The sequence below is a fragment of the Linepithema humile genome, chromosome 1 (genome assembly GCF_040581485.1).
Source record: "Linepithema humile isolate Giens D197 chromosome 1, Lhum_UNIL_v1.0, whole genome shotgun sequence".
NCBI lineage: Eukaryota > Metazoa > Arthropoda > Insecta > Hymenoptera > Formicidae > Linepithema > Linepithema humile.
This window is the reverse complement of record NC_090128.1, coordinates 41,920,402-41,940,190: the sequence shown is the minus strand read 5'-3', so window position 1 is coordinate 41,940,190 and position 19,789 is coordinate 41,920,402. Positions and strand designations below refer to the sequence as shown.

The 19,789-nt window shown below is 46.0% G+C and overlaps 4 protein-coding genes across 4 annotated transcripts; 2 read left to right on the top strand and 2 right to left on the bottom strand.

Moving 5' to 3' along the window:
- Positions 1-3,493: 3,493 nt before the first annotated feature.
- On the bottom strand, positions 3,494-4,528 carry LOC136997512 (uncharacterized protein F54H12.2-like). The gene has a single exon (XM_067348420.1). The coding sequence runs from the start codon at positions 4,526-4,528 to the stop codon at positions 3,494-3,496; it is 1,035 nt and encodes a 344-aa protein (XP_067204521.1).
- Positions 4,529-6,371: 1,843 nt separating this feature from the next.
- On the bottom strand, positions 6,372-7,499 carry LOC136997503 (uncharacterized). Its single transcript, XM_067348411.1, has 2 exons — positions 6,862-7,499; positions 6,372-6,798 (listed from the first exon to the last, which is right to left on the bottom strand). The coding sequence occupies exons 1-2, from the start codon at positions 7,497-7,499 to the stop codon at positions 6,372-6,374; spliced, it is 1,065 nt and encodes a 354-aa protein (XP_067204512.1).
- A 4,846-nt stretch (positions 7,500-12,345) lies between these two features.
- Positions 12,346-13,473, top strand: LOC136997498 (uncharacterized). Its single transcript, XM_067348405.1, has 2 exons — positions 12,346-12,983; positions 13,047-13,473. The coding sequence occupies exons 1-2, from the start codon at positions 12,346-12,348 to the stop codon at positions 13,471-13,473; spliced, it is 1,065 nt and encodes a 354-aa protein (XP_067204506.1).
- A 1,843-nt stretch (positions 13,474-15,316) lies between these two features.
- On the top strand, positions 15,317-16,351 carry LOC136997489 (uncharacterized protein F54H12.2-like). Its single transcript, XM_067348394.1, has one exon. It carries the CDS (start codon positions 15,317-15,319, stop codon positions 16,349-16,351), a length of 1,035 nt encoding a protein of 344 aa, XP_067204495.1.
- The last annotated feature ends 3,438 nt before the right edge of the window (positions 16,352-19,789 follow it).

Sequence of the window (19,789 nt, the reverse complement as noted above, 5' to 3'; positions counted from 1 at the left end):
TTTTGTATATTTTGCGTAAATAACTTCACGGATAAAAAAGAATATTAGAATTTAAAATACAAGAATTCTGAAAAGTTCCGACAAAATAATTGATATGATAAAAGATTTTATAGCAGTCGCTTTATTTGTGCAACTTAACACACAGTTATTTTTCATAAACTAAGCTTCTAAAACTTGCGACAACTTTTCCGTCGAGCAGAAGCTCACCCGCCGGTAGGCGTGCAAAACCTTGTTGCTCTATTTATTATTCTCTCAGTTATACGGTAATGCTTATAGGATTGGGCGCCAGGCGCGGATTGACGCGCCGCACGAACGAATACGTTAGAAACAATATCTTTAATAATGCAACGGCGATAAGTGCGACAGTAGTATGTTGGCAGGTATGGGCCGTCACAACAAACCCCCACCACCTACCCCGTCTAGGCCCCCCGCGGTGGGTCTGGCGCCAAAACATTCCCCCACTCCTCTCTGACGGGATGGGAAAAAAAAGATGGCGGCTACGGGTAAACAAGATGGCGGATGTTGACAAGATGGCGGAAATTTTTATTTTTTCGAATTGAGAAAATCCAAACGGGGTTCGAACCTGGATCGCTGGATTTCTAGTCCTGGTCCTAGTCTGCTGGGCTACCTATAGATCTAATGAAATAAGTCGTAGGGTCGTATTTATGGCAGGCGCGGGATGACGTAAACTTTTTATTTTTTTCCGAATTGAGAAAATCCAAACCGGGTTCGAACCTGGATCGCTGGGTTTCTAGTCCTGGTCCTAGTCCGCATGGCTACCTATAGATCAAATGAAATAAGTCGTAGGGTCGTATTTATAGCTATGGGGCCTGGCAGGTATGGGACCTGGCAGGTATGGGGTATCAAAACAAACGACGTCACACAGTCGCCTCTAGTCCGTGAAGGGAAGGGACGTATTTATGGTGGAGCCGCGTCTACATGAGGTACCCCGGACTCTCAGGCAGGTATGGGACATCAAAACAAACGACGTCACACAGTCGCCTCTAGTCCGTGAAGGGAAGGGACGTATTTATGGTGGAGCCGCGTCTACATGAGGTACCTCGGACTCTCTGGCAGGTATGGGACGTCAAAACAAACGACGTCACACAGTCGCCTCGCGAAGGGTCGTATTTATGGTGGGGCCGCGTCTACATGAGGTACCCCGGACTCTCTGGCAGGTATGGGACGTCAAAACAAACGACGTCACACAGTCGCCTCGCGAAGGGTCGTATTTATGGTAGGGCCGCGTCTACATGAGGTACCCCGGACTCTCTGGCAGGTATGGAGCATCAAAACAAACGACGTCACACAGTCGCCTCGTGAAGGAGCGTATTTATGGTGGAGCCGCGTCTATATGAGGTACCCCGGACTCTCTGGCAGGTATGGGAAATGTAAACAAACATCGCCAAGGTGTCGAGCGGGGGATGATAGAACTACGACCTGTGAGCGGGCAAGTATGGGAGAACAAAAGAACGACGGAGTCAAACGGTGGATTCTGCTAGACCGATATTCGACGAGATGACGACTAAGGGGGTGCAAACGGTATAGAGCGTGCGCCGGTATAGCGAACAAAAGAACGCAGCGACGAATGATCGGACGACTTTTAGTCTGATATTCGGCATGCTGGTTAAGGTGGCAGCGATATCTCGTGAACGGAATGAGCCACCCCGCGGATTGAGCGCGCTGTAAGGATTGTCGAGTGCAGGAACATGCGAAAAGAGGAAGGAAACAAACACGAGAAATGGAATACAAAATCGTTTATTTGGAATTTTTTCTTAAGAATACATAATTGAACTGACAAAATAAAGTTTATACATTTTATGATTTTCAATAGAATCAAATTTAATTATAAATGATAAAAGTATACATTAATGTATGAATTACAAATATTATTTCAAAGCATGCATCGAGAAATGTTAAATATATAAAATAAAATGTTTTATTTGAAATTTTTAAAAATACATTGTTGAATATTACAACAAGTACTTGTACGTACTTTCGTTTGCTCATTTTTTTTACAATGAAAAATTTTGCGATATAAGCATACTATCAGTCTGTCGTTTTGGTTATAATCATCGGTGAAAAGACGAAGAAATTGCTCAAGGTTGTAACCAAGAGACAAATAGTAAAGAAACACGCAACAATATTGGCCGCATGTTTGCGAAAAAAATCCTTGTAGCTGCACGGTGTTCCATCGATACATGGTGGAATTTCGTCGAAGTCGCAGATGAAATCGTTGATCCGAGTGTGGCGGGATTCCGTAACTATCGAAATATGTGCCGGTACCGTGCTCGTCGATGTAGAAGGCGACCCAGTGTCTTCCGGGGCGATCATGCTCGTCTGTATTAGCGACAATGGCTGTCGACCTCGTCCACACCCTCGGTAGTCTGTCGGCAGGATAGACTCCCACATATCTGACATTGAGACGACGCAACGCGTGTAAGATTTCCAACGAGTTCATTTGTCGCGTAACAAGACGGTGCTCGTGCGCGAGGAATTATTTGTATAGTAGAGTCGCAGGGGTTTATCTCCTTACGCGTAGAGTAGACGTTCTCGAATGATTGTGCGGAGATGGTTTGTTGAGCGTTGCTATCGGTAGGATATTCTTCTTTCTTCACACACGATATATCTTTTGCAATGTAATTACGTGATTGATTCTTGTCTTCTTCTTCTTCTTCTTCTTTTTTTTCCGTACGCCACGCCTCGATATTGCGAATTATATCGAGATTTTTATTCTTTTTCATAAAAACGCCGCTGTCAGCTTTTTCGCTTATGCTCCAATTTTCACGAGAAAGATCATCGCAGCTCGAAACGATGCTACACTCACTGCTGGTGTTTTGAGCGCCTATCCAACGTTTCAATTTGCCGGCGTTGCGTAACGCGCAAAGAAATTTGTCTGTAGAGCAAAATCGAAAACCGTGGTGAGAGCACCGATGTCCGCTCTCTTTGTCTTCCGGCAAATTTTTAAACGCCGGAGAAATTCCTTCTAAATTATATACGTTTCTGGAAAGTAGACGCCTCAGATAGCGGGCCTTTTCTTGCCCCCTGCTATAGATGTAGCGCACTCGACGTGTTATTTCTCGCAGTTGTATTACGAAACATTTAAGATCGGTTTCGCCATCGAACCACTCGATTCCGTGATAATTTCGCGAAAGCCAGTTGTTTTCTCGTCTCGATTTTTCAGGTAAATCGTCAAAGGGATAGGGAGGCGTCATAATCCAGTGTCCGATGATTGCGGAGTTAAGCGCGACAACAGCCACTTCTTTCGGAATAAACTTCTCGTCGGCATCGCGGAAACCCTGTATATCGATGACTATATCCATGGTTATGTCCAAGTACTCGCTTTTTCTTTTCAAACGAAGCGACGCCGTTCGCGTCTCGAACAAAACTGAATCTCTTTCCGTTGCTTTACACGTCATTTAAGAAAACAGACGTTAGGGAAAAATGTACGTAGTAGTAGTAGTAGAGGTGGGGGGTTTGACGTTATAAAAACCTAACCGCCAAAATCGACGATAACTTGTCGAGAGGAGTCTATTTCTAGAATATTGTCGAACTCAGCATAAACGATACAATTAACGGTCGTGGTAAGCGCCTTATCAAATTTCACTTCTAATCGCAAACTACCATGTTTCGCGAGATTCCAATGTCCGGCGCAATGAGCGGACAAGTCGGGGGTAAGATCAAAAGCGAAAAGAGTGTAGCCCTGGGCATAATCCTCTCTACTTATAGAATTTCCCTCGTTCAAGAAGTGAATGCCGGTTCCCGAGAAGAGCGTGTGGTAGGCTTCGACGTAAAGCTTTTCGTCTTTCGAGAAGTTCGGTTGTAACGGCCTACTGGGAATTTGCATACCATCGGCATACAGAGAAGAGAAATTTATACCGTAGTTTTTGAAATTAAACGGATTCAATTTTCTATCGCCATTAAACGCTCTGTTATCGACAAAGCCGACTATTACACGTTTCGGCAGTTGTCCGAGTATTACATTATCTATCGATTCTCCTACGAGTCCGGCGTGAATCGTAAATGTTTTAACCTCGACTTTTGTGAGAGGATATTTGGCGGTGGTTTTACTCAACATTCTCGCGTGCGAGAGTAACACACCGGGGCTTATCTTTGCTCTTCTAACGAGCAGACTAGCGTCTAGAAGACGTATTTTTGACACCGAATTAGATTCCATGAGGCAAAACGAATCTTTCGAGCGAACGAGCCTCATTCTAACTTCCACCCCGTTGATTAGGAATTTATCCTGATTGAAAACGTCGCAGTGAAGATGCCCTATGAGATCTAACGCCTGTCCGTCTCGAATGTAACGCGAGCGTCTCACGAGTGCCTGATTCGTGGCTTGCGACTCTAGGAGAGCGTCCATTAAGCCCGGGGTATCCGCGTCCCACAAGCAGGAGGTCAGATGGGAGTTTTTTGCGGGTGAAGAATAATTTAATAACGCCTCGATGTAAGCCCGATACGCGTAAGCGTTGTTTGGGGGTGACACGAGTTTTTGATTGAAATATATGTCGATTTGGTTGAACATGGAATGCAGTAAATGATTTACAGGGCCTACTTTGAACTCGGGGGTGCCAGCGGCGGTACCGCCTCCTGCTAGGGGGAAGATTCTACGCGTACGCGAAGACTCAACATGGTGTGTGTGAGATCTAGATAATCTTCCCCATGGCCGGGTATGACGAATTCTATAGGCGCGTCGTCCGCGAGCGACGTTACGGGTTTGTAATAAATCCATTGCGATCTCTCGATGCTGGTTTGTGTAGGCGGTAAAGAAAAGAGATCGAGTTCACTCTTTAAGCACTCGTTTGAATGTGTATGAAGAAAGGACATGCTCCGTAAATTCCTAATTCACACGTCGATTAAGAGAATATGTCGGCTACACTGCGTTTCTTGACTCGACGGCAGCGTCCTGTGGATGGCTTTTTTTTATTGTTGGTCTTTCTACCTGCCGTGCGTATTTTCTTCGTTGCCCTTTTTTTGTTCGTGATTTTTCTTCGCGCGTTGCTATTCTTCGACGATTTCTTTTTGTTCGTCTGACGACGACGGCGCTTAGAAGCAGCGTTGCGTCTTACGTGACTGAAGAAAGGAAACTGAAGCGCAGCTGTTTTCGCGGATACTTTATAACCTGTTCCCTTCATCAAGCTAGTTATTTTTTCTTTGGCTTTTCTTTTGAGATTTCCGCTCGATTCCTTGAGACGAGATTTGACCGCCTCCTTGAACGGCGTATTATTTTCGACATCCTCCATCACGTTAACGCCGGCTCGTAAAGCTTCTTTACCAACCGCTCGTACACCTTTACTCAGATAAGGAAGCACCCTCCTGAATAATCCTCCGAGAAAACTACCGATTCCGTGTCCTCGTTGATAGGGTGCTCCGACGAAAACCCTCGTGATTCCTCCGCTCCTACCTCCGCTATCGTAATATTCGTGGTCCTCCGGTCTAGCCATAGCGAGCGGCTTTTCCGACTGATTTTTTCTTACTGGAAACGTCTAAAGTGCAACGTCACCGTTAGCGTTCCCGATTGGAATGGTATTCTTTTTCCGAATTGATCTTTTATATCTATTTCAATCCTGCGGAAATACGTTTGTCGTAATGGGATATAATGCGGGACGGAGAAATGTTTCACTTGATTCGCGCCGTACGCGTAATAATGTCCGTAATGTTGCAGCTCGACCGGTACTATTCGAAGAAGTGGAGTTTGCACATCGCCGGTTATATAAGGTTCGCAAATATCGCAATAAACAAAGAGTTTATCGGGAATACCGCGCAGCAATCCGTGCGGTTCGACGGTATAGAAACTTCCAGCGCGCACTCCTTGTTCCGTTTTAAACCCGAGTTTAATAAAAGGCGCTGTAAAAATATCTTTGGAATTAGGTTTAGTCGCAGTGAGCGTGGTATAATGTGTGGTTTGTAGGCGATTGTTAGGCGTTGGTATGGCCCCGCCGCAGCCGAGTATTCGTAGTAGATTATCGGAAACGTTCATATGATGAATCAGATTGCATTTATTTTCATCGCATGTAATGTTGAACAAGATTTTACCGCCGCTAGCGTCTTCTAGTTTCAAGTTAATATGCGAATTCGCATCTTTGCAAGACGAATTAATAGCGGAGATAAGTTCCTCGATATTTTTGTAAATACCATTCGGTATTACGCCTTCCGTCGACGTTAACGGCGCCCCGTTTTTCCTCGTCTCGTGTCCATTTTCAATATCGACGAATCTAATGACATTTTCAACGTGGTTTATGTGTAAAAAAGTAGTGGGAAATTGGATCTCGTTAAGCGCGACTTCCCATTTGCCGTGTAAGTGTATAGGTTGAGGTAATTCCGTGGTGAAGGAAGTGGTTGCATTGTGCGGAAAATAACGCATACTGCTATTGCTGGGAAGAATCAAGAGAAATTGATCCGTCCTCATTTTGAACAAGCGGGGTTAAACTCGAAGCAGGGATCCAAGAATCAAACTTACTGGGATAACCACGCCAGCTAACCAGCACCTGCTTATTATTACCGCGACCCCGGCTTCTTATCACACGGTCGACGATAAACTCCTCCTCCTGCAAGTTTTTCTCAACCCGAGCCAATTCTTGTTCGTAAAAAATACCGTCTATGACTTCTCCCGCTAAATCGCTCAGCTCGTACACACGTGGTTTTCGCCAATCGAGTATGCGATGAATTCGAAATATCTCCTCACTCCACCGCGCCTCGTATCCTTTCTCGAAGACGACCTTTGCTCTACTGATACGAACGTGATCACCGACGTGGTATTTAGCCTTTCGGCGTTTTTCGTTCGCTTCGCCGTTGCTCCTCCATCAACGCGTTATATTTTCACACGCGATACGCGCATTTTCTCTCGTAACAGCATACGGTTGCATTCTGGTGCTCGAATGACGGGTGTGATTATAGGCGTTTACGATATTCTGCAAAACATCGATGTAGCGTCGTGTATTTTTATGCGTAAAATAACGCCACATTCGTTCTTTCAACGTTCTGTTGAAGCGCTCGACGATGGCTGCTTTGACATCCGGATTGCGGGCTACGCGAAAACGAATGTCATTTTCTTCCAAAAACTTTTGTAGCGATCGCCCGACAAATTCTTTACCCTTGTCCGTTTGTAGGTATACGGGCGCGCGTCCGTTACTTCTCGAGAGCACGTTCTGAAAAGCTCTCATTACGGAATTACTCGTTTTGTCGCGCAATGGTTCTACCCAGACGTATTTACTAAGTACATCGATAATCACGAGTAAATACGAATATCCCTCGTTGTAACTTTTGAGATTTCGGAGTTCGATCAAATCTGCCTCCCACAGATCGTCGATATTCGTTACGTTGTAATGCATTCGCGGAAATTTCCGTCGCAATGGACGATGCAGCGTGTAGGCGTCTTGCGCTTCGAGCCATCGCTCGACATTGTTACGGGGCAAATTCGCCGCGCGAAACAGATTATCGACAGCCGAATAGCCGGCATAATGCGCGGGATCGTAGTACAATTTTTCAAGAGCCATCATTCCTATTTACTCCATTCGAACAGGCGTCTCGCTGGTGGAGAATCCGTGTTTCTCTGAGGAGTGGAACTCGCCGCAGGACCGGTAAGTTTCGCGATATTTTGCGAAGAACCGGCTGTTAATAATTTTTTATTTCTCACTAGTGCGGAGGGAATGTTCAAGTCGTGAAGTAATCGCGCGAACTGAACTCTTCCCGCGGCTTTCACGGTTTTTCTATCGCGCATCGCCTCGTTTATCAGGTCTGAGATATTTGAATCTTTTACGACGTTACCGTCTATGGTCACGACTCCGTACTCGTCCCAGTTAATTCTAGTCGACGATGCTTTATCGAGCAAGCGTTTCGTCAGTAAGCGAGCTTCGGCACGGTAAGATTTCGGTACGCTTTCCACTATTCTTTCGACGCTTTTCATCACCCCGAGACTCGCGTCGTGTTCTTTCGGGAGGCTTCTCGCACGACTAGAGCCCGGAGCGAATGAGAGATCGCTCGGCGGTACTTCTTCTTCGCGAGTGTCCATCGCGTCTTCTTCCTCTTCTTCTTCCTCGGCGTTACGCGCGTCTTGATTTCGTCGTCCGTGTGCTACTCGTACAAAGTGAAGATATCGCCAAAGAGCCTCTTTGTACATCTTCCATCTCTCGGCTTCGTCGTTCGGATAGGGCGAATTAAGAATTCGACTCATCTCCGCATCGAGTCTGGATAGAGCGGTTCCGGGTGTTCGTACGGAATTATAATTATTATTATTATTATTATTAACGCTTTCGTCCGGTGTGTTTTCCACGAGCGGTGCGCCGTAGTCGGTAGTCGGTTGATGCAATTGACGCTGCATTCTCTCGAGATTTTCCGTAGAAATTAAAACCATTTTTTTCGCTCTTTCCATAACACTCGATATTATTTTCTCTCTTGTGTTTTAAGCCGTCACCTTGTCTATGATTCGCGAAAATAAGGCCTCTAATAGAGGAACGATAATATAGGATAAGAATCCACCTCGTTGTACCAATAGCTTTCTTTTATTCTTCCAATTTCCGCGCTTTGACGCGATACGACGTAGCGTCGTTTTGTATTTGCTCAGACGATTTTTTTCGCGTCGTTCGAGCGCAACGTTACCATTGAGCGTGTTGAAAACGCATTCGCAAATACAGCGAATAAATTTTTCGTCCGCGGTTCGCAGGAAGGAGCTGCGTTGATTTTTGTTCAGATGACACAGCGCCTCTAGAAGACAAACGTTTCTCTTTCCGATCGAACGTCTAGCGGTTTTCGTTGCAGCGTCCGACGCCGCTACTTTCATCGTGAGAAAGTCACTCGCAACTGTCGTCTCGCGAGCGATGGTGCATACTTTTTATACGCTGGATCTGCGCGGTACGTAGACGTAACGCAACGCATCGTCGGGAAAGATGCTTGTCCGAAATCGATATTTGTCCGGAGTCGATTGTTTCAGATCGAGTAATAAATATCCGTGGGGGCGCGAGGTTGCGTCAAAGTATGCTTCTTCTAGAAACTTTGGGTCATCGGGGTACACCTGTCGCGCGAGATGACGAATTTGAGCGCGATCGCGCGGGTTCTTGAAGACGACGATGTAATTGGTATTAAGCGATATGTCGCGCTGACAGCGTCCCTGGTGAAATAGATTTTGCGTGATAAGTATAACGCTGAGATTCTTATGGTGACTACCCTTTGTAAAAAGATCCACGATGACGTCGCACGAGGATGATTCTCTCATAAGATCGTCGATTATCACCAACTTTGGTGTGAGAGGATCGTGGGAATAATCATGCGCTTGTGGCAACCCCTCGCGAAACTCGATTGCATTTTTCTTTATTTTTCCCGCAGCGTTCCTTTCTTTTTTCTCAAACGCGTATTGAAGTTGTCGATAAGCATCCTGCCATTCGGCGTAATAAAATAAAACTCTTTGGAAAGAAACATCGGCCATTTCGGATAGATATTTGAGAAAAGTTTTTACAAAGACCGTTTTGCCGCATCCAGTGGGACCGCTGACGATAGACGTCCAAGGATGTTTCCAGCGTATGTCCATCTTGCGAAATGAACTCTTCGCCGTTCGCTCGCGCCTTCATAAACGAAAAAAATCAGCGAAACACTATGACGCGATAAGCTTACTGCCCACTGACGGCAGCGGCGGCGGCGGCGGCGGCGGCGACCGCTTGCTCGCGCTAGCGTACAACTCGCGGACTCGAACAAGCTGATTCGGTCCGCGGAGACGCTGGACAAGCGCAACCGCGCTAGCGTACAACTCGCGGACTCGAACAAGCTGATTCGGTCCGCGGAGACGCTGGACAAGCGCAACCACCGAAATTGCTCGCGCCAGCGTCCAAGAGTGGAAACGCTACTTCGCGCGATGAAACGCTTTTTTTTCTCGGAAAAAATGAGGGTTTTATACGGGAAAGTAAGTTAGGAGGAAGAAAAATCTTTAAGAAAAATTATGCGAGAAAACATTTATTTTTACGAATAAAACCCTCATTTTTTCCGAGAAAAAAAAGCGTTTCATCGCGCGAAGTAGCGTTTCCACTCTTGGACGCTGGCGCGAGCAATTTCGGTGGTTGCGCTTGTCCAGCGTCTCCGCGGACCGAATCAGCTTGTTCGAGTCCGCGAGTTGTACGCTAGCGCGGTTGCGCTTGTCCAGCGTCTCCGCGGACCGAATCAGCTTGTTCGAGTCCGCGAGTTGTACGCTAGCGCGAGCAAGCGGTCGCCGCCGCCGCCGCCGCCGCCGCTGCCGTCAGTGGGCAGTAAGCTTATCGCGTCATAGTGTTTCGCTGATTTTTTTCGTTTATGAAGGCGCGAGCGAACGGCGAAGAGTTCATTTCGCAAGATGGACATACGCTGGAAACATCCTTGGACGTCTATCGTCAGCGGTCCCACTGGATGCGGCAAAACGGTCTTTGTAAAAACTTTTCTCAAATATCTATCCGAAATGGCCGATGTTTCTTTCCAAAGAGTTTTATTTTATTACGCCGAATGGCAGGATGCTTATCGACAACTTCAATACGCGTTTGAGAAAAAAGAAAGGAACGCTGCGGGAAAAATAAAGAAAAATGCAATCGAGTTTCGCGAGGGGTTGCCACAAGCGCATGATTATTCCCACGATCCTCTCACACCAAAGTTGGTGATAATCGACGATCTTATGAGAGAATCATCCTCGTGCGACGTCATCGTGGATCTTTTTACAAAGGGTAGTCACCATAAGAATCTCAGCGTTATACTTATCACGCAAAATCTATTTCACCAGGGACGCTGTCAGCGCGACATATCGCTTAATACCAATTACATCGTCGTCTTCAAGAACCCGCGCGATCGCGCTCAAATTCGTCATCTCGCGCGACAGGTGTACCCCGATGACCCAAAGTTTCTAGAAGAAGCATACTTTGACGCAACCTCGCGCCCCCACGGATATTTATTACTCGATCTGAAACAATCGACTCCGGACAAATATCGATTTCGGACAAGCATCTTTCCCGACGATGCGTTGCGTTACGTCTACGTACCGCGCAGATCCAGCGTATAAAAAGTATGCACCATCGCTCGCGAGACGACAGTTGCGAGTGACTTTCTCACGATGAAAGTAGCGGCGTCGGACGCTGCAACGAAAACCGCTAGACGTTCGATCGGAAAGAGAAACGTTTGTCTTCTAGAGGCGCTGTGTCATCTGAACAAAAATCAACGCAGCTCCTTCCTGCGAACCGCGGACGAAAAATTTATTCGCTGTATTTGCGAATGCGTTTTCAACACGCTCAATGGTAACGTTGCGCTCGAACGACGCGAAAAAAATCGTCTGAGCAAATACAAAACGACGCTACGTCGTATCGCGTCAAAGCGCGGAAATTGGAAGAATAAAAGAAAGCTATTGGTACAACGAGGTGGATTCTTATCCTATATTATCGTTCCTCTATTAGAGGCCTTATTTTCGCGAATCATAGACAAGGTGACGGCTTAAAACACAAGAGAGAAAATAATATCGAGTGTTATGGAAAGAGCGAAAAAAATGGTTTTAATTTCTACGGAAAATCTCGAGAGAATGCAGCGTCAATTGCATCAACCGACTACCGACTACGGCGCACCGCTCGTGGAAAACACACCGGACGAAAGCGTTAATAATAATAATAATAATAATTATAATTCCGTACGAACACCCGGAACCGCTCTATCCAGACTCGATGCGGAGATGAGTCGAATTCTTAATTCGCCCTATCCGAACGACGAAGCCGAGAGATGGAAGATGTACAAAGAGGCTCTTTGGCGATATCTTCACTTTGTACGAGTAGCACACGGACGACGAAATCAAGACGCGCGTAACGCCGAGGAAGAAGAAGAGGAAGAAGACGCGATGGACACTCGCGAAGAAGAAGTACCGCCGAGCGATCTCTCATTCGCTCCGGGCTCTAGTCGTGCGAGAAGCCTCCCGAAAGAACACGACGCGAGTCTCGGGGTGATGAAAAGCGTCGAAAGAATAGTGGAAAGCGTACCGAAATCTTACCGTGCCGAAGCTCGCTTACTGACGAAACGCTTGCTCGATAAAGCATCGTCGACTAGAATTAACTGGGACGAGTACGGAGTCGTGACCATAGACGGTAACGTCGTAAAAGATTCAAATATCTCAGACCTGATAAACGAGGCGATGCGCGATAGAAAAACCGTGAAAGCCGCGGGAAGAGTTCAGTTCGCGCGATTACTTCACGACTTGAACATTCCCTCCGCACTAGTGAGAAATAAAAAATTATTAACAGCCGGTTCTTCGCAAAATATCGCGAAACTTACCGGTCCTGCGGCGAGTTCCACTCCTCAGAGAAACACGGATTCTCCACCAGCGAGACGCCTGTTCGAATGGAGTAAATTGGAATGATGGCTCTTGAAAAATTGTACTACGATCCCGCGCATTATGCCGGCTATTCGGCTGTCGATAATCTGTTTCGCGCGGCGAATTTGCCCCGTAACAATGTCGAGCGATGGCTCGAAGCGCAAGACGCCTACACGCTGCATCGTCCATTGCGACGGAAATTTCCGCGAATGCATTACAACGTAACGAATATCGACGATCTGTGGGAGGCAGATTTGATCGAACTCCGAAATCTCAAAAGTTACAACGAGGGATATTCGTATTTACTCGTGATTATCGATGTACTTAGTAAATACGTCTGGGTAGAACCATTGCGCGACAAAACGAGTAATTCCGTAATGAGAGCTTTTCAGAACGTGCTCTCGAGAAGTAACGGACGCGCGCCCGTATACCTACAAACGGACAAGGGTAAAGAATTTGTCGGGCGATCGCTACAAAAGTTTTTGGAAGAAAATGACATTCGTTTTCGCGTAGCCCGCAATCCGGATGTCAAAGCAGCCATCGTCGAGCGCTTCAACAGAACGTTGAAAGAACGAATGTGGCGTTATTTTACGCATAAAAATACACGACGCTACATCGATGTTTTGCAGAATATCGTAAACGCCTATAATCACACCCGTCATTCGAGCACCAGAATGCAACCGTATGCTGTTACGAGAGAAAATGCGCGTATCGCGTGTGAAAATATAACGCGTTGATGGAGGAGCAACGGCGAAGCGAACGAAAAACGCCGAAAGGCTAAATACCACGTCGGTGATCACGTTCGTATCAGTAGAGCAAAGGTCGTCTTCGAGAAAGGATACGAGGCGCGGTGGAGTGAGGAGATATTTCGAATTCATCGCATACTCGATTGGCGAAAACCACGTGTGTACGAGCTGAGCGATTTAGCGGGAGAAGTCATAGACGGTATTTTTTACGAACAAGAATTGGCTCGGGTTGAGAAAAACTTGCAGGAGGAGGAGTTTATCGTCGACCGTGTGATAAGAAGCCGGGGTCGCGGTAATAATAAGCAGGTGCTGGTTAGCTGGCGTGGTTATCCCAGTAAGTTTGATTCTTGGATCCCTGCTTCGAGTTTAACCCCGCTTGTTCAAAATGAGGACGGATCAATTTCTCTTGATTCTTCCCAGCAATAGCAGTATGCGTTATTTTCCGCACAATGCAACCACTTCCTTCACCACGGAATTACCTCAACCTATACACTTACACGGCGAATGGGAAGTCGCGCTTAACGAGATCCAATTTCCCACTACTTTTTTACACATAAACCACGTTGAAAATGTCATTAGATTCGTCGATATTGAAAATGGACACGAGACGAGGAAAAACGGGGCGCCGTTAACGTCGACGGAAGGCGTAATACCGAATGGTATTTACAAAAATATCGAGGAACTTATCTCCGCTATTAATTCGTCTTGCAAAGATGCGAATTCGCATATTAACTTGAAACTAGAAGACGCTAGCGGCGGTAAAATCTTGTTCAACATTACATGCGATGAAAATAAATGCAATCTGATTCATCATATGAACGTTTCCGATAATCTACTACGAATACTCGGCTGCGGCGGGGCCATACCAACGCCTAACAATCGCCTACAAACCACACATTATACCACGCTCACTGCGACTAAACCTAATTCCAAAGATATTTTTACAGCGCCTTTTATTAAACTCGGGTTTAAAACGGAACAAGGAGTGCGCGCTGGAAGTTTCTATACCGTCGAACCGCACGGATTGCTGCGCGGTATTCCCGATAAACTCTTTGTTTATTGCGATATTTGCGAACCTTATATAACCGGCGATGTGCAAACTCCACTTCTTCGAATAGTACCGGTCGAGCTGCAACATTACGGACATTATTACGCGTACGGCGCGAATCAAGTGAAACATTTCTCCGTCCCGCATTATATCCCATTACGACAAACGTATTTCCGCAGGATTGAAATAGATATAAAAGATCAATTCGGAAAAAGAATACCATTCCAATCGGGAACGCTAACGGTGACGTTGCACTTTAGACGTTTCCAGTAAGAAAAAATCAGTCGGAAAAGCCGCTCGCTATGGCTAGACCGGAGGACCACGAATATTACGATAGCGGAGGTAGGAGCGGAGGAATCACGAGGGTTTTCGTCGGAGCACCCTATCAACGAGGACACGGAATCGGTAGTTTTCTCGGAGGATTATTCAGGAGGGTGCTTCCTTATCTGAGTAAAGGTGTACGAGCGGTTGGTAAAGAAGCTTTACGAGCCGGCGTTAACGTGATGGAGGATGTCGAAAATAATACGCCGTTCAAGGAGGCGGTCAAATCTCGTCTCAAGGAATCGAGCGGAAATCTCAAAAGAAAAGCCAAAGAAAAAATAACTAGCTTGATGAAGGGAACAGGTTATAAAGTATCCGCGAAAACAGCTGCGCTTCAGTTTCCTTTCTTCAGTCACGTAAGACGCAACGCTGCTTCTAAGCGCCGTCGTCGTCAGACGAACAAAAAGAAATCGTCGAAGAATAGCAACGCGCGAAGAAAAATCACGAACAAAAAAAGGGCAACGAAGAAAATACGCACGGCAGGTAGAAAGACCAACAATAAAAAAAAGCCATCCACAGGACGCTGCCGTCGAGTCAAGAAACGCAGTGTAGCCGACATATTCTCTTAATCGACGTGTGAATTAGGAATTTACGGAGCATGTCCTTTCTTCATACACATTCAAACGAGTGCTTAAAGAGTGAACTCGATCTCTTTTCTTTACCGCCTACACAAACCAGCATCGAGAGATCGCAATGGATTTATTACAAACCCGTAACGTCGCTCGCGGACGACGCGCCTATAGAATTCGTCATACCCGGCCATGGGGAAGATTATCTAGATCTCACACACACCATGTTGAGTCTTCGCGTACGCGTAGAATCTTCCCCCTAGCAGGAGGCGGTACCGCCGCTGGCACCCCCGAGTTCAAAGTAGGCCCTGTAAATCATTTACTGCATTCCATGTTCAACCAAATCGACATATATTTCAATCAAAAACTCGTGTCACCCCCAAACAACGCTTACGCGTATCGGGCTTACATCGAGGCGTTATTAAATTATTCTTCACCCGCAAAAAACTCCCATCTGACCTCCTGCTTGTGGGACGCGGATACCCCGGGCTTAATGGACGCTCTCCTAGAGTCGCAAGCCACGAATCAGGCACTCGTGAGACGCTCGCGTTACATTCGAGACGGACAGGCGTTAGATCTCATAGGGCATCTTCACTGCGACGTTTTCAATCAGGATAAATTCCTAATCAACGGGGTGGAAGTTAGAATGAGGCTCGTTCGCTCGAAAGATTCGTTTTGCCTCATGGAATCTAATTCGGTGTCAAAAATACGTCTTCTAGACGCTAGTCTGCTCGTTAGAAGAGCAAAGATAAGCCCCGGTGTGTTACTCTCGCACGCGAGAATGTTGAGTAAAACCACCGCCAAATATCCTCTCACAAAAGTCGAGGTTAAAACATTTACGATTCACGCCGGACTCGTAGGAGAATCGATAGATAATGTAATACTCGGACAACTGCCGAAACGTGTAATAGTCGGCTTTGTCGATAACAGAGCGTTTAATGGCGATAGAAAATTGAATCCGTTTAATTTCAAAAACTACGGTATAAATTTCTCTTCTCTGTATGCCGATGGTATGCAAATTCCCAGTAGGCCGTTACAACCGAACTTCTCGAAAGACGAAAAGCTTTACGTCGAAGCCTACCACACGCTCTTCTCGGGAACCGGCATTCACTTCTTGAACGAGGGAAATTCTATAAGTAGAGAGGATTATGCCCAGGGCTACACTCTTTTCGCTTTTGATCTTACCCCCGACTTGTCCGCTCATTGCGCCGGACATTGGAATCTCGCGAAACATGGTAGTTTGCGATTAGAAGTGAAATTTGATAAGGCGCTTACCACGACCGTTAATTGTATCGTTTATGCTGAGTTCGACAATATTCTAGAAATAGACTCCTCTCGACAAGTTATCGTCGATTTTGGCGGTTAGGTTTTTATAACGTCAAACCCCCCACCTCTACTACTACTACTACGTACATTTTTCCCTAACGTCTGTTTTCTTAAATGACGTGTAAAGCAACGGAAAGAGATTCAGTTTTGTTCGAGACGCGAACGGCGTCGCTTCGTTTGAAAAGAAAAAGCGAGTACTTGGACATAACCATGGATATAGTCATCGATATACAGGGTTTCCGCGATGCCGACGAGAAGTTTATTCCGAAAGAAGTGGCTGTTGTCGCGCTTAACTCCGCAATCATCGGACACTGGATTATGACGCCTCCCTATCCCTTTGACGATTTACCTGAAAAATCGAGACGAGAAAACAACTGGCTTTCGCGAAATTATCACGGAATCGAGTGGTTCGATGGCGAAACCGATCTTAAATGTTTCGTAATACAACTGCGAGAAATAACACGTCGAGTGCGCTACATCTATAGCAGGGGGCAAGAAAAGGCCCGCTATCTGAGGCGTCTACTTTCCAGAAACGTATATAATTTAGAAGGAATTTCTCCGGCGTTTAAAAATTTGCCGGAAGACAAAGAGAGCGGACATCGGTGCTCTCACCACGGTTTTCGATTTTGCTCTACAGACAAATTTCTTTGCGCGTTACGCAACGCCGGCAAATTGAAACGTTGGATAGGCGCTCAAAACACCAGCAGTGAGTGTAGCATCGTTTCGAGCTGCGATGATCTTTCTCGTGAAAATTGGAGCATAAGCGAAAAAGCTGACAGCGGCGTTTTTATGAAAAAGAATAAAAATCTCGATATAATTCGCAATATCGAGGCGTGGCGTACGGAAAAAAAAGAAGAAGAAGAAGAAGAAGACAAGAATCAATCACGTAATTACATTGCAAAAGATATATCGTGTGTGAAGAAAGAAGAATATCCTACCGATAGCAACGCTCAACAAACCATCTCCGCACAATCATTCGAGAACGTCTACTCTACGCGTAAGGAGATAAACCCCTGCGACTCTACTATACAAATAATTCCTCGCGCACGAGCACCGTCTTGTTACGCGACAAATGAACTCGTTGGAAATCTTACACGCGTTGCGTCGTCTCAATGTCAGATATGTGGGAGTCTATCCTGCCGACAGACTACCGAGGGTGTGGACGAGGTCGACAGCCATTGTCGCTAATACAGACGAGCATGATCGCCCCGGAAGACACTGGGTCGCCTTCTACATCGACGAGCACGGTACCGGCACATATTTCGATAGTTACGGAATCCCGCCACACTCGGATCAACGATTTCATCTGCGACTTCGACGAAATTCCACCATGTATCGATGGAACACCGTGCAGCTACAAGGATTTTTTTCGCAAACATGCGGCCAATATTGTTGCGTGTTTCTTTACTATTTGTCTCTTGGTTACAACCTTGAGCAATTTCTTCGTCTTTTCACCGATGATTATAACCAAAACGACAGACTGATAGTATGCTTATATCGCAAAATTTTTCATTGTAAAAAAAATGAGCAAACGAAAGTACGTACAAGTACTTGTTGTAATATTCAACAATGTATTTTTAAAAATTTCAAATAAAACATTTTATTTTATATATTTAACATTTCTCGATGCATGCTTTGAAATAATATTTGTAATTCATACATTAATGTATACTTTTATCATTTATAATTAAATTTGATTCTATTGAAAATCATAAAATGTATAAACTTTATTTTGTCAGTTCAATTATGTATTCTTAAGAAAAAATTCCAAATAAACGATTTTGTATTCCATTTCTCGTGTTTGTTTCCTTCCTCTTTTCGCATGCTCCTGCACTCGACAATCCTTACAGCGCGCTCAATCCGCGGGGTGGCTCATTCCGTTCACGAGATATCGCTGCCACCTTAACCAGCATGCCGAATATCAGACTAAAAGTCGTCCGATCATTCGTCGCTGCGTTCTTTTGTTCGCTATACCGGCGCACGCTCTATACCGTTTGCACCCCCTTAGTCGTCATCTCGTCGAATATCGGTCTAGCAGAATCCACCGTTTGACTCCGTCGTTCTTTTGTTCTCCCATACTTGCCCGCTCACAGGTCGTAGTTCTATCATCCCCCGCTCGACACCTTGGCGATGTTTGTTTACATTTCCCATACCTGCCAGAGAGTCCGGGGTACCTCATATAGACGCGGCTCCACCATAAATACGCTCCTTCACGAGGCGACTGTGTGACGTCGTTTGTTTTGATGCTCCATACCTGCCAGAGAGTCCGGGGTACCTCATGTAGACGCGGCCCTACCATAAATACGACCCTTCGCGAGGCGACTGTGTGACGTCGTTTGTTTTGACGTCCCATACCTGCCAGAGAGTACGGGGTACCTCATGTAGACGCGGCCCCACCATAAATACGACCCTTCGCGAGGCGACTGTGTGACGTCGTTTGTTTTGACGTCCCATACCTGCCAGAGAGTCCGGGGTACCTCATGTAGACGCGGCTCCACCATAAATACGTCCCTTCCCTTCACGGACTAGAGGCGACTGTGTGACGTCGTTTGTTTTGATGTCCCATACCTGCCTGAGAGTCCGGGGTACCTCATGTAGACGCGGCTCCACCATAAATACGTCCCTTCCCTTCACGGACTAGAGGCGACTGTGTGACGTCGTTTGTTTTGATACCCCATACCTGCCAGGTCCCATACCTGCCAGGCCCCATAGCTATAAATACGACCCTACGACTTATTTCATTTGATCTATAGGTAGCCATGCGGACTAGGACCAGGACTAGAAACCCAGCGATCCAGGTTCGAACCCGGTTTGGATTTTCTCAATTCGGAAAAAAATAAAAAGTTTACGTCATCCCGCGCCTGCCATAAATACGACCCTACGACTTATTTCATTAGATCTATAGGTAGCCCAGCAGACTAGGACCAGGACTAGAAATCCAGCGATCCAGGTTCGAACCCCGTTTGGATTTTCTCAATTCGAAAAAATAAAAATTTCCGCCATCTTGTCAACATCCGCCATCTTGTTTACCCGTAGCCGCCATCTTTTTTTTCCCATCCCGTCAGAGAGGAGTGGGGGAATGTTTTGGCGCCAGACCCACCGCGGGGGGCCTAGACGGGGTAGGTGGTGGGGGTTTGTTGTGACGGCCCATACCTGCCAACATACTACTTGCGACTATAGCCCGCTCGACAAATGGCAGAGGGGCGAGGTTCTTGAGAGATGCAAAATAAAGACTTGGAGAGAGGAGTCTGAAATAAGGCTATTATAGAGAACACGAAATTTTGATAACAAATAACATATATTGATAACAAGATTAAGTGAGGTTGACACCGCAATGGAGATGCAGAAATAGCACGTTATAAAGCGAGGTTAGTAGCTAAAGGATACTCGCAAAATTATGGTGTAGACTACAATAAAACCTATTCACCAGTCGTAAGATATACGTCAATTAGATACTTGATAGCCCTGGCTGTCAAAC

Excerpts from the sequence above, each read along its gene's own strand:
- LOC136997498 (XM_067348405.1), top strand. The coding sequence starts at position 12,346 with ATGGCTCTTGAAAAATTGTACTACGATCCCGCGCATTATGCCGGCTAT. Across the intron at positions 12,984-13,046 it reads TCGAGCACCAGAATGCAACC|CAACGGCGAAGCGAACGAAA; the intron begins GTATGCTGTTAC and ends TTGATGGAGGAG.
- LOC136997489 (XM_067348394.1), top strand. The coding sequence starts at position 15,317 with ATGTTCAACCAAATCGACATATATTTCAATCAAAAACTCGTGTCACCC.
- LOC136997503 (XM_067348411.1), bottom strand. The coding sequence starts at position 7,499 with ATGGCTCTTGAAAAATTGTACTACGATCCCGCGCATTATGCCGGCTAT. Across the intron at positions 6,799-6,861 it reads TCGAGCACCAGAATGCAACC|CAACGGCGAAGCGAACGAAA; the intron begins GTATGCTGTTAC and ends TTGATGGAGGAG.
- LOC136997512 (XM_067348420.1), bottom strand. The coding sequence starts at position 4,528 with ATGTTCAACCAAATCGACATATATTTCAATCAAAAACTCGTGTCACCC.